Genomic DNA, 15170 nt, shown 5'->3' on the forward strand with positions numbered 1-15170 from the left:
AAATCAGCATATTAGAATGATTTCTGAAGGATCATGTGACACTGAAGACTGGAGTAATGATGCTGAAAATTCAGCTTTGCATTAGAAATAAATTATATTTTATAATATATTAAAATAGAAAACAGTTATTTTAAAATATTATAATATTACTGTTTTATTGTATTTTTAATCAAATAAATGCAGCCTTGGTGAGCAGAAAAGACTTAGTTTATTTAAAAAAAGTTGGTAGTTGAACAAGATTCCAACTTCTGAAATTTCAAACAATTGATATTTCTGTCATTTACTCAACCTTCTGTCATGTTCCGTCAAACCTGTGTGACCGACTTTCATCTGTGGAATACATAAGATATTTTTTTTTGCCCAAACAACGAATGTTACTTTTTCCCCATCGTTCATCAAAATATCTTCTTTTGTGCTCAGCAGAAGATAAAAAGTCTTTGGAATGACTTAAGGATGAGTAAATGCGATGCGATCTGGGAAAACCCATCGGATGTCGCGCTGGGACGTTTTCAGGAAATTCGGAAAATAGGTCGAATGTCAATTTTTTTTGTCAAAATTTGGTTTATGAAATTATTATTCTATAACATTTTGTCTATCATCTCTGAAAATTATTATTATTAAGTAATATCAATCAAACTGCAGTTGGGTTGTTTTGATTAAGTAATAATAACTTAAACAAATACAGGTAATTTACAAAATTTAAGTTCATTGAAAGTAAAGTGGCGTTTATCGGTTTTTGCAAATTAACTCTTCATATATAATAAAGGTGTATCAATGCACATTTCCCGCCAGTCCTGTGTAAACTACGGCACGCAATGTTTTTTATTTATTTATTTTTTATATCGTGAGATATCGGAGCGCAAGAAAACAACGCAGTCTGAAGTAGCTGCTCACTTAAACGATCTTGCTCGTCTCAATCTGCTCAATCTTGGTGATGGCAGTGCCCTAAATGATGTTATTATGGACTATTTCCCATCCAGAGATGAAGGATCGGATGATGAAGTTTCTAAAGAGGAGGAGTCCGATGACAGTCTGTTATATGCACATGTGTGCGAAAAAGTTGCGCTGCGCTCGCTTTTTTAAATGTAAACTCTAAGGTACACTATTTGAGCTATCTAAACATACAAAGGGTGATCAAAAGTTCAGAGACTATGCCCATGATTAACAACGGAAAACTGTCTTCTTCAGGGTAACGTGAGTCTGTTTATGTAATGATGCAGTATAGTGCTCCTGACAGACAGCTCTCGTTAAACCCGTGAAGTGAAAGTGAAACCCGTCTCACTTTAAACCCGTTTTTCTTAAAATTCAATTCCTGAAAATCATAGCTATCAGCCAACTTCAGATAGCCATACGTTTTGTTACGTTTCAAGCTATGGACAAAATAACAGGTTTGGAAAGGGCTTGAACCCAGCTTTCATATGGTATCAAAACCTAAAAAAGGTAAAATTTCACCATGTGTTGGGTTTTCCCATATCACATCACAAATGACAAAAAAAATCCCTTAAAGACAAGAAATATTCCTCTGATCCACAACCAACTCCTAAAGTGTGCATGCTGAACTCATCATCTCATGTGTTGGTTTCTTACAGCTGAATAAACCACAGGACAAGACCACAACCATCACGGAAACTCAGCCGCTCAGCAACTACGAGACCAGCTATTACGAAACCAACTCTGCAGAGCCTGTTACGGTAAGATCCCCCTTCCCAAACTTTGATGTGCAATGCTGAGTAAACATTACTTTGAAGAGCTGTGAATCCTGTTCCTGAATCCAGTCCCTTTTGAACATAATGAACTACCCTTAATTCATGAACAGACCTAAGGTTGGTTTAAAGAAGAAAATCGGCAGATTATTGCTCATTGAAGTGAAAGCATTTTTAAAAAATGAAAGTGTAAAAAGTTATTTTGGAATCTAAAAGTGCTATAAAATCAAACCTATATGCCTAAGTAAGTTATGATCCAAATTTGAAGTTGTCATTAAAAAATTGGGGTTCCTGTGAAATTTAAAGCGCTATAACAGAAATAGTTACCGGGTGACACCCAAACTCCATTTAATTTTTATTGATGCATTTTCCTGTCACAAATGTATAAATATTTTGTCAAGAACTTACGTCTATGACAAAATAGTCACCAAATATGGAATCTTGAGACTCAGACCTTTCCAGTGATATGTTTTGTCAAGATTAGAGAAAGTTCTAATGATAAAATGCAGTAAATTTTGTAATTTGACACTTAAAGCCCACCGGGCCCATCGCTAAAATGATTTAAAGTACCAATGTCCGATTTCAAAACGGTATGAATTTTGAGTGTTTAAGATTTGGAATGATATCTAATTTAGGGTGATTACTAAAATATGTGATATGGAAAAAAGGCATTTAATAAAATAGCGCCAATCGGGATGCTGACAGTTTACAGGTGAAGTTACATTTTGTGATATGTGACCCTGGACCACAAACCCAGTCATAAGGGTCAATTTTTCGAATTTGAGATTTATAAACCATCTCAAAGCTGAATAAATAAGCTTTCCATTGATGTATGGGTTTGTTAGGATAGGACAATATTTGGCCGAGATGCAACTATTTGTTGTCTAATCTAAATATTGAGAAAATCGCCTTTAAATTTGTCCAAATTAAGTTCTTTGCAATGCATATTACTAATAAAAAATTAAGTTTTAATATATTTACAGTAGGAAATTTACAAAATATCTTCATGGAACATGATCTTTACTTAATATCCTAATGATTTTTGGCATAAAAGAAAAATGGATAATTTTGATCCATACAATGTATTTTTGGCTATTGCTACAAATATACCCCAGCGACTTAAGACTGGTTTTGTGCTCCAGGGTCACATATATATACACCAGTGTACTTGTATCACAGTGGGTACTAAAGACCCCCATCTTGCAGCAGGCGGTTTATATTCGTATGCCAATGGCGAAAGCTAGTGACTCATAGCGATGTGTGGCATGTGCTAACACTGCCAAAGGGTCTTTTATGTGGATTAATATGATGAGCTGGTTATTTCATCAACTATGATAACCGTAAAGCCAATTACTACAGCGGCTCTGTGTATGAAGGCCAGACTGAGACACGTACCTTTGTGATCAAATCCCCAGGGGACTCGGTTTGGGCTTTCAATAAGTGCCCGTTTAATTAGTGATTTTAAATTGAGTTGGCCACACCCCAAAAGGAAGTTGAGCTGGAATGACAGGAAGAATTTAGTGATTTTTATTTTATTTAATTTCGATAAAATTACACACAGGCACGCAAATAATTGTGTGCTTGTGTGCATCATTCATGACATTAATCATGATTATTGTTTTCCTGATATCATATCAGTAATATATTTATACAGACATACTGGAAATAGTGTTTTTCTAACATGGTCCACACAATAAAAGTTCCATATTATTTATCATATGATTTATGTATAATATAAATGTTTTAATATTGTTAGATTTATGTATTTAATGAATTATTTAGTTATTTATAAATAGTCATATTTAATATTATTAAAATGTGTTATTGTTTTTATATATTCATAAATATGAATTGTGTATAATATTTTTATTTTATATTTTATTATATTTATTTATAAATAAGAATTATGAGTTATACTTAATATTAAAATGTTGTATAGTTTTATTTATAAATATTAAGTATAATATTACATTATAATATAATATATTCTTTATAAATATGAATTATCAAATTCATTTCAAATGTTTTTATTTGAATAGTGTCATATTAATATTGTTTTATTGCATATAAATCTACAAACTTTATTTAGAAATTCTATATAATCACACATTTGAGTAATTCATAATGAAAAATGAAATGTATTATTACAAAATTTAAAATTCCCTCACAAGAATGATGATGAGGATGATGAAGAATTGTACAGGTAAATCATTTCCATTCTGAACGGCGCACATCCCTGATAGCCCAGCTAAAGGAAATTTGCTGGAATAACTGGTATTAAATCTGTGAAATTGAAATTACCTTCTTTGTAAGACCATCCCTAAGAAAAATAAATTCCTTTCTTTGTCCAGACCTTTATAAAATGGTTAAATGACCGGGGCTGAAACTTGCATCACCTGATAACTGAGAAATAAAAAAGAACATTCGCCTCACATAATTAGAAACCAACTTTTGCTTCATCGCTCAGACAGCAATACACACACACACACACACACACACACACACGAGATAACCATCACACCATATTAGCACTTTTAAATTAAATTTGGGCTCTCTATGAGTCAGGAGGTGAAGTGTTCTATCAAACCGTTTTATCTGCTGAATCTTCATTCGGTATCAATTAACTCTAATAAATAAGAATGTGCGCTTCTGTTCTCCAGCTATTACACTGATGCTTTATGACCGATTGAGGAACTATTAAATTAGCATTAGTAGCACCTCAGTGATTGTAATGAATTGTGAATGTGTGCACGTGCAGCTTTTTACATGTGTCTGAACCGGACGTGTGTGCCGTGACAAAACTACATCACTGCAGTAATGATCAGAGGAGCTGTCTGAAATCATTTTACGAGGAATGCGATTCATTGGTTTTAATTAGTTCATTCATTATCCTTATTTTCTAAGGATTGTGCATTTAAATAACTTCACACTCTACAGATTTGAACTAATGCAACATTGTTTATTTATAAATATGAATCTTGTTTAATATTATATTTTAATATTATTAAACATGTTTATTATGTATGAATTACATATAATATTACATCTAATATTATTACATGAATGTTATAATATAATATTAAAATATATTTTATTATGTTTTAATAAATATGAATTATGTATCATACTTTACAGATTCCAACTAATGTAACATTATTTATTTTTAAAAACTATTGTAAAAAACTATTTATTATTATCATTATTAAAATATATTATTATAAAATATATTTTTATCTCAGTATTACTAATATATAATTTTGTATATATATATATATATGAATCGTGTAACATTGTTTAATATTTAAAAAAATATATTTTATTTATAAATGAATTATGCATACTTTCTATATCAATATTTATTTTAATAATAATGTTTATATACAGTATACTGTTATATATTATTAATAATATATATTATGTGTTCTAATAATGTTTCATATTATATACACATTTATTTATTTAAATGTTTATTTACGAATGAAGATATAGAAATGCATATGCGCACATATTTATGGGTAATTCATACTGAACATTTTTCTTAAACTTTTTACATTTACAGGTCTTTGAATTTAATTGAGCTTAAATTATGCTTTGATTTGTGTGTGCTTCAGGATCTAGATGATGACAACACCGGCCCTCCGGCTAACGGCGGCACCCCCACGGTCTGGGACGGCTCAGGACACCCTCCCGAAAAGGACGACACGACCGACGAGACCCTTCCACCGTACGAACCAGCTGACCAGAATGACGTCGAAGCTAACTATACTAACGTAGCCCGTGACGAAAGTTTCGTGTCCAAGCCCATGTTGGTCTAAAGACGTAGGCTGTGCCTGGGATTTGCACTGCCACCGTCCTGCCCAGCCGCGGACGCCCGTTACAGCACAGCCGGCTATAGTCCACGGCTCGGGCACAAACACATCCAAAATCACACAGGCTGGTGACATTTCTTTTACACGTGGCTAACTGACCTTTTAACCTATTCTCATGGTTTTGTGGATTACACCTTTTGGACCAGATCGGATTTTGGACATTTGATAATGTATGACAAGAAGTTCTTAGTACTTTAATCAAGCAAACTTTGATTAGCAATTAACAGTAAAACAAAACCATGAGAATTGGTCATTATTCACTTTTGGGCTACCATGTTACATTTATTTTAATCCTGGTTACGTGAAAAACATGCACAGCAAACACATTCAGAAAACGTTTAATTTTCCTGGAAGGTCTAAATATAAAAATTGCTTTCAGTATTTTAAAATACACTGCATATACTGTCAACCGTTGCTTATGTTTTATGATCTGTATTTTTTATTTTGCAATCTCGGTGTAGTGCTCTTTTTAAGCTTTAGCTTTCGTCGGTTTCGTGCATTAACGAAAAAGTCTTGTGGTATATGCAATGTATTTTACATACAGCAAAATTGTATTTTTATATTTTATATCTGATGTCATTTTGATCAATTATATCACCTAAAAACAGATGTATGCATTATTTTCTTATTTTTGATTCTTTGGTTGTTTGGCGTGTTCATTTGTTTTTGAAAAGTACCAAATAAGTTCTGTAAATAATATAAGGAAATAATATATATATAGTCAGTCTAACATCTATACATCAATCTATAAAACAAAACAAAAAAAGGAAAATGCAAAGAAATCCAAAAATATACCAGTGGGGTGCAAAATGAAAAAGTGTACACTTTCTGAAACTTTCTTTTAACGGGTATTACTAAAGTCGTATGCTGTTGTTTTCCTTATTGATACGTGTGGATTTTGTTACTGTATAATCTGCATGGCATGATTGGTTGCTTTCCTAAAAACAGTGGGCACCTGTCGCAGCCTTTCCTCGCTCCCCTATTTTCTGGCTGTAAGAAGCACAATATGCATATAGAGATGTTGAAGGTGACAGGAAGAGTTTCATTTTCTGCCTTCGGATGCTAAACATTAATGTTAAAGTCCTCGTGAAATCTCTCGTCGAGCACAGTTTTCTTCTGTATTGACATCTCCTATTGAAACTTCATTTTAGAAGGTCAAAAACACAAAAGATCCAGTCCATTTTAAAGTAGTCAATTGGCTTTAGTTACATCACATGAATTGTTACTTGCTGTTACTAGTCAAGGCTGATTGTAATGTGGGCGGGACATTCTCATTCCTGAAGATAATCCTGAAGAAAATGTATCACAGTTTACAGAAAATATTAAGCAGCAAAAAAAAAATGTTTTAACATTGATAATAATAATAAGAACCGTTATAAATAATTGTGCATATAACTGAGCAGCAAATCAGCATATTGGAATGATTTCTGGAGAATCATGTGACACTGAAGCCTGGAGTAATGATGCTGAAAATTCAGCTTTGCATCACAGGAATAAATTACATTTTAATATATGTGACCCTGGACCACAAAACCAGTCATAAGGGTCAATTTTTTGAAATTGAGATTTATACACCATCTCAAAGCTGAATCAATAAGCTTTCCATTTGATGTAAGGTTTGTTAGGAGAGGACAATATTTGGCCGAGATACAACTATTTGAATATCTGGAATCTGAGGGTGCAAAAAAATCAAAATATTGAGAAAATCACCTTTACAGTTGTGCAAATTAAGTGCTTAGCAATGCATATTACTAATCAAAAATTAAGGTTTAATATATTTACAGTAGGACATTTACAAAATATCTTTATGGAACATGATCTTTACTTAATGTCCTAATGATTTTTGGCATAAAAGAAAAATCGATAATTTTGACCCATACAATGTATTTTTGGCTATTGCTACAAATATACCCCAGCGACTTAAGACTGGTTTTGTGGTCCAGGGTCACATATATTACTACTAAAAACAGTTATCTTAAATTGTAATAATATTTCACAATATTACTCTTTTTACTGTATTTTTGATCAAATAAAATGCTGAACATAAGAGATTTCTGTTAAAAATATATTTTTTTTAAATCTTAATTTCTCCAAACTTTTGGCCGCTAATGTATATATTAGTTTCAAAGTCAACAGGCATAAATTGAAAGCCAGAAAAATCTGATTTTGATTCTATGTGGTAATAAAATTCAAATGCACTGTGTATCACTGATTTCTTCTTGGCCACAGCGCTTCAGTCTGTTTGGCCAAAAGTTATCATTACTGCTCTCATATTCCTATAGTTTTTCTTGAAAAGAAGTGCCAGTTTTGATTGCAACAAGAATTGTAGAAAGTTTACATCTCCTCCTTAAAGGAACAGTTCACTTAAAACTCATGTATGTTGTTCCAAAGCTGTATGATTGTTTCTTCTGTGGAATACAAAAGGAGATATTTTGAAAAATGTTCATTCTTTATTATTGACAGACTGAACTCACTGAAATTCCTGCCGGTTTTGGTCACCGTTTACTTTCACCGTATGGAAGAGAGCAGCTATAAACATGTGCTTTTGTGTTCCGCAGACAAAGAAAGTCATACGACTTTTGAAAGACATAAGAGTGAGTTTATTTTTGGATGTGCTATTCCTTTAAGAGACAGATGAGAAACAGAAGTAGTTTAGAAATTGTGTTTTTTCTTTTTTTTTCACTGGTTCTTGGATGGCATGGCAACTAATTCCATCACTGTTCATCTCTTTCACTCTTGAATGTAATCTTTGCACATCCACTTAAAGCTGTCGATAGATCTTCGTGTCATAGTGTCTGAATACATTGTTGTAATTGTGCCAAAGAACTCATATCAAAACCATAGTGATGCAACAAACTAAAGACTCGCTAACAGGTTACAGAAGTGATAAATGGAACGAACGGACAGCTTTTTTAACGGTCACAAGGAGTGGAAGCCTGCACATTCACAAAGCACATAAAATGCAGGATCTTTAGATGGGCGAATGGATAGGTGTTCAGGCGCCATGACAAACACAGACTGATCGATGGATGGACGGTACAGTTCACCTAGATGAATTAACAAGCCCTCCTGGTTCTTGATTAGCCATCGATCACATTCGCCGCCTGATCTTCTGGCCTGTTGGACATCGCAGAAAATGACAGATTCTCACAAAACGTTTATTCTCGACATGACACGACAATCTTTCACCTGTCATCTCGGTTTAGCTGAGTTGTGGTCTCGTCACTGTTTCTGATAAAGGGAATGTACGTCTGCATGCTGCATGAGATTTGGGGTTCACTTATGTTATTCTCACGCGCAAACTGGCCGTCTTCACGCAACCGTCATTCGCTAAAATGGTGCAGTATTAGACAATCACTGTATGTTATACACTCATCAGTAAGGGTTTTTGTGTTTTAAACTGTGATTTCATTTTTTCTAAATGACGTTTTATTTAAGTTTCTGTATTTTCGAATGTTTTTCAAATGTTTCTGTCTTATATATATATTACATACGGTATGCATTATGTATAGTTTTAAATAATATTCAAGTTTTAATGCCATTTTGAATTTTTAAAGACAATCAAAGGAGTGTGGAACGTTAAATGGATTGTTTAGCCAAAAATGACATTTCTGTCATCTTTTACTCACCCTTGTGATGTTCAAACTTGCCATTTTTCTTCTGTAAAACACAAAAAGAAGATATTTTGAATGTTTCAGCTGTGGTCCAAAACAACAGAAGAAATCATTCATGCATGTTTAGTACAACATAAGGGCGAATAAATGAAGGCAGGATTTCCATTTACCAATGAACGATCTCTTTAACAAAACAGAGGCCCTCTAAAATTAGTCTTTGGTTACCGAACAACTCTTGTCATTCATCAAATGTACTCTCCAGCAAAACAAACACACTTTATTTGCCATATGTCTATACTTCATTATCACAAATCATATCAGAGACCGTTTCAAAGTCATCTGCCACGTGTTCGCTTGCGCGCTGCCCTGTCATCGTCAAGCCAGATGTGCCTTTGTTACTTTGTTTTGAGCCATTTTACTGACAGATTTGTTTTACCTGAGACAAAAGGAAATCATTGACTGTATAGACTGCCAAAAGGGGAGAATTGTGACTCTTTTTATTTAAAATGTTCATTTTTGCATCTAATTTCTGGGATTTACTGGGATTATTTTATATGCATAAGCAACTTGATCTATGTTTTATGGTTCATTGTGATGTCTAATAAACTATAAGCCAAATCTCATGTTGTGAGGCATCTTCTGTATCATCTAGAGCTATTGTTGTTCTGAGATCTCAGCGTAATATACTGCAGTTTTTGGGGGAAATTACCAAATGCCAAAAAAGTGTTTGGCATCCGCTTATTGATTTACCATCTGAGAGACCTTACCAAGATCTGGCCGTTTAACTCCTGAACTGTGAAAATGTCAGACTCTGAAGTCAAATATTAGCCTGCTGTCTAAATTTTAAGAGCAGGACTTTAGGTAAATACAAATTTAGATGCTTTTAGAGTCTCTCATTCTGTTAATATGTCCGGTAGACTGTGCAATATAAGGAATACATAATGTAATACACTTTTTTTAAGTCACAAACAAACGAGTAAAAGCTTGGGATGTTCTCAGAACAGATATGTGACTTTGAAAGACTTTTAAAGTATCTATTTAATTCACTCTTCACAAAGACCTGACCCCTTATGCCGAGTTCACACTGCACGATTTTAGCCCGATTTTTCACTCGCCGACAGGTTTTGCGAAATCGCCGACCTTGCTGGAGAACTCCGGTCTGACGCACGTGGGTTCTTGCGTTATTTCCTTATCACTTCTCGCGTGTGTTTTGTTGTGAAACGTAGTTTGCGGACCAGACTGTCTGCGATTCTTCCTATTGTAAAGTCATGCAGTGTGTAACCTCCTGTCGCCGATCCATCGTGCACTGGGAACACAGAAGCGACTGACTGCTACCTCAGATAGTCCTGCAGTGTGAAAACCACGGTGACCCGATAACTTTGAAAATCGTGCAGTGTGAACTCAGCATTAGTTAGCCATGACACTCTCACGCATGTTTACACGCAGTAAGAAATACATCGCGGAGTAAAGATAACACTGACGACAGACAAGACAGCAGGTTACTTTTGGTATAAAACTAAATGTCAGCTTCCAAATGTTGACATTTTTTAAGAAATTCAAACAATAAATACCGTTTTGTGTCTCTTCCATGTGTCGTGATGTAGTGCTTCAGTCCAAGCGGCACGTGATCCGATCTTCTCTTCATCTTTACTGCTATTTATAGCACGGAATAAACATGAATGAACATCAGAAGATATGTTGTTTCACCCCGAAAATACATCAATACACACCATTTTTCAAGTTTAAGTCCACCGACGTTAATCTATTAACACTCCTGTGTGGGTTTTTTTTTTTTCACTCCTGTGTGGTTTGTTGTCAGACAAAATGGCAGATTCTGCGTTCTGATTGGTCAGATCGCCTGTCAATCAAACTCCCTACGAATGATGATTTGCTCTCAAAAGCTATGATGCCTTTGAATGTACACTTTACGTATCTGTCGGATAAAAGTTAACATAAATGACAGATGGTGGTGGTAATACTTTTGCTGCTATATAAAATCTTTTCATGGCTGTGAGGTTGGAGGCAATCTTAACGTAAGTAATGAATAAAAATTGCATGACTTTTGAATATTTAAAACAGTAATGAACATTATTTCATTGAGGTATGTTTCCTAAGGCTACTCTTAACTCAGCTGGTCAATTTATATTTTATATTGAAAAGAGTTTAACTCAGTAATTATATGGACCCATTTAGACTTTGGGTTTAAAGTCATTATAGGCTACCTGCCAGCTAAAAGAATTTGTACCATAAAATGGATAAAAAGTATTCCAAAATATTAAAGCAAGGATATTACTTGGAGTTTTTGTTGTTGTTTAAATAAACAAATAAAAATTGGAGCTGAACTTCACAGCTAGTGATCACCATGCATTTCCATTGTATGGAAAACAACTTTGACATTTTGATAATAACTCATTTTGTGTTTCACGGGGAAAAAGGCATACACGTTTTGAGTGACATTTCCAGAGAGCAAATTAAGTTAAAAGCAAATGATCTGTACAAGGCGTGACTTCACTGGACCAAACCAAGCGATTTCTGCATTCTTTTATACAACACCATTTTTAACCTAATGATCAGATACAAATATTATTGGAATATATTTATTTAAAATCCACTTATTCACTAGCCCATATATGTATATGTGTGTGTGTGTGTGTGTATATACTGTGTGTGTACATATATATATATATATATGATCACAAAACTTAAAAAAATATCAATTTATAAAAATAAAAAATTATATAACTATAAGATGATAGAAGTGCTACATATAAAATAAATATATTATTATTAAAAGAAATAAAGGGGTGATTACAAAACGTTTGAAAATATTATAACTAATTCCATGTATAAAAAATATATGACTATAAAACTACGCACACACTCTATATATACAGTGGGTACGGAAAGTATTCAGACCCCCTTAAATTTTTCACTCTTTATATTGCAGCCATTTGCTATGCATTGTTTTAATTTAACATCTTTTTAACCTATAGTACAATAATCATGCAGCTTGTATCAAATATACATATATTCATTTAATATCCCTTTTTTCAAATTAAAAGAATTGTGGCAAAAGAATAAGAGGACTGATCGCAAAACTTAAAAATGAAACAACATATATGAAATATGAAAATTATATATTATTAGTAACAGTAGGCCTAGCCTATTTGTAATTTACAATCACTTCTTCAATTCTTTTTAAAATTAATTTTATATCATGAAGTGGCATAGTGTTTTGGCCTAGGCTATTTGTAAGATAGCAGGAAGACTGTAGTTAAAGTAGTGTGCCAGTTCTCAAGGAAAATTGCCTGGGTCTTTCCAACAGCCCAACTTCTGATCATCACAAGAAAGACCCAGGCCAGGTAGCTTGATGAAATTTAAAACCATTCACCATGGAGAATGCAATTACCTCAATGAGAACTAGTCCCCTGTTGTCTTTGATTAATATGCTAATTCCATTGCAAAGACATCAACTATTGCGTTCTGCCGTTCGGGTCATTTGTATGCCTCGCGACGCCCCGAAGAAGCAAGCGATTGTTGGCTGCTTGAGTCAGACACTGTTTGCCATTTGTTGCCCACCAAAAGGCTGCCTGATTCATTAGCAGCACATACTCTGTGTTAATACCCATTAACTCTTCATTGCATTCTCTGTAATTGAAACCCAACTGGCCTCAACACTTGCGTGCGACGACTTGACATCGCTTTCACGAGAACATAATGAATACATTGCTAATTTATCCTCTCAAGCGCTCGCGTACCGCACCGGCGTCGTAATGAGGCAGTTCCAGCTCGGCTCGCGACTTGCGACTTTTTTTAAACGAAAAAAAAGCACCTCCTTAAGCACCTGTCACCCCGCATTCGTTAGCCCTTTCCTTAATGAGTTGGATCTCAAGGCTCTGTCGCTGATGAGATACAAGCTGAGTGTGGCGATTGTTCCGTGTCAGAGCCTGTTAAGTCAGCTGTGGGTGTGCGGGGATGCGACTGGGGCCATGATTAAATGATGATGGCAATGATGTGCAATCAGCGATTAAAAACGGGCCTTTCACTGACGGCTAATGCTCGGTTTAACCTCTGACTGCCGAGACTGAGGGGTGGGGGGCATGAAGGCGCAGTGCCTGCGAGCCATTCGTCCCTTCTGGCTGTTCTTCAATCGTGTTTACTCAGCCTTTGACCTCTGGTTGTGTCTAGACACAGAAGCTGGGAATTAAAGAAAGCGCAAATAAGGTGCGATACACTGGAGAGGAAGCACATGCAGAGAGAGGAATGGAAATGCAGAGGCTGCCTGTTGGGGGAAGAACGGAGGGGAAAAAAGGAGACAGCGCCACCAGGTGGACATTATACTGCAAAGAGCCTCATAAAAGAGCAAAGCAATAGAACTAAAAAAAATCGCAATGATTTTAGCTGTTTAAGGACATTCATTCTGAATATTTATATATTTGCATAAGGGATTTTTTTCTCTTTTAAATAGGCTAAGAGAAACCGCACTTTTTATTAAGTAAGGACCAAAGTTATTACTGTTAACCAAAACTAAATCTAAAAAGGCACTGATAAAAATAGTGTAGAAATTGCTAACTAGTCTACAAAGAAACTGTAAGTAACACATTGAATTAAACAAACTCATTTTCTTGTAAAACAAACTCCAATAATCTATGTGTTTCATGTACAATTTATTTTATTTAGGAAAATTTATTTTATTTAGGAAAATCATTTTTACAGTCTAATTTTAAAAAAATACATTTTTTTAAAAGCAGACGTAAAATATAAATGTTGGATGAAAAAGTTTAAAATGAAAAAAATGTTGTTTTGGCAGCTAAAAATGAACTTTTTGGTTATAAACATTAATTAAAGCTATAAGTATTTAAAAATCCAACAAAAATTTTTTGGGAAAAACACATAGCAAAATTACTCAAATTAAAACTTAAATATAAAAATAAAAGCTAATTGAAATATTAATAAATACTATAACAGTATATAAATAACCTTCTTGATTATTTTAGCAGCATGTCAAAAATCTGATATTTAAATAACCATACAGTATTTCTGAGATAATGGCACTTGTTAAATTAAATATGCAATATAGTAAGGTCGTATGACAGCAATGTAGGATAATATTGACCAAAACATTGCATATTTGTAATAAATAGTAGTCAGTATGGAAGTAGGGTGACCATGTGCCAGGAAAGTTAGTGATTTCTAAGCCTAAAATGTCTGGGTTGTAGCTTTGTTTTCCTATTGACATCGTTTATACATTCCTCATACATTATATGTACACATATTTGCATTGCTTTGACCGTTTTCTGTAGATCCCACCTTCTCACACACCAGGATTGTTCGATTATGTACAATGCCTGCACGCTATTGGTCAAACTATTTTTCAGTTAACCTTCAGCAAGTATGAAAACAAAGCCAAAACCCAGACATTTTAGGCAATTTAGCAACCAGGAAGTGTTCTGGAAAATTGAAAATGAAAATAGTATACTAGTGTTTTAGGCGGTCTCATTTTTCTCCCTTGTATATTTTAAACATGAATTGGGCGCTAACAAAGGTCTTGATTCACAAAACATTGGTAAACTGATGACTCAATTACTGATTTGACACAATTATAAGGTCACACATTAAAATATAGCTGGTATTTATCAAAAGCTTCGCCGTGTAACAGGCCATGACTAATATCCTTCTGGTGTCATTTGATTTTTTTCTTGTGCATCTTCGTTATAGCTGTTTCAATAGTACAGCGGCATAATGAAATATGCCCTCGTTCTTCATTTATAGCGACTGAAGAAGACATAATGACGGTGAATATAGCGAGCACCTAATGCTCACTGGGGTTTATGGTGCATTCTGGGAAGTGAGTTACAGTTTAAAAATAAACTGGAACAATTTTGACAACACAGTGTGCTTACTGCTAAAGTAGTGAGCACTTTATCTTTACTTAAGCTGATAGTTCACAACATATGTAAATCTAAAAATGAAATGTCATTTCC

At 34.1% G+C, this 15170-nt stretch overlaps 1 protein-coding gene across 1 annotated transcript in view; it reads left to right on the plus strand.

Annotated features, from left to right (window-relative positions):
- LOC107665153 (nectin-2-like) overlaps positions 1-6681 on the plus strand; it is a 163788-nt gene extending 157107 nt beyond the window's left edge. Inside the window, exons 9-10 of the mRNA XM_016455921.1 lie at positions 1590-1691; positions 5315-6681. Of these exons, the coding sequence (XP_016311407.1) occupies positions 1590-1691; positions 5315-5518 (306 nt within the window). The 3' untranslated portion in view covers positions 5519-6681. The remainder of the gene's footprint in view (positions 1-1589; positions 1692-5314) is intronic.
- Positions 6682-15170: the final 8489 nt, after the last annotated feature.

This window comes from Sinocyclocheilus anshuiensis, unplaced genomic scaffold (assembly GCF_001515605.1).
Source record: "Sinocyclocheilus anshuiensis isolate Anshui unplaced genomic scaffold, SAMN03320099.WGS_v1.1 scaffold379, whole genome shotgun sequence".
Classification (NCBI taxonomy): Eukaryota; Metazoa; Chordata; class Actinopteri; order Cypriniformes; family Cyprinidae; genus Sinocyclocheilus; species Sinocyclocheilus anshuiensis.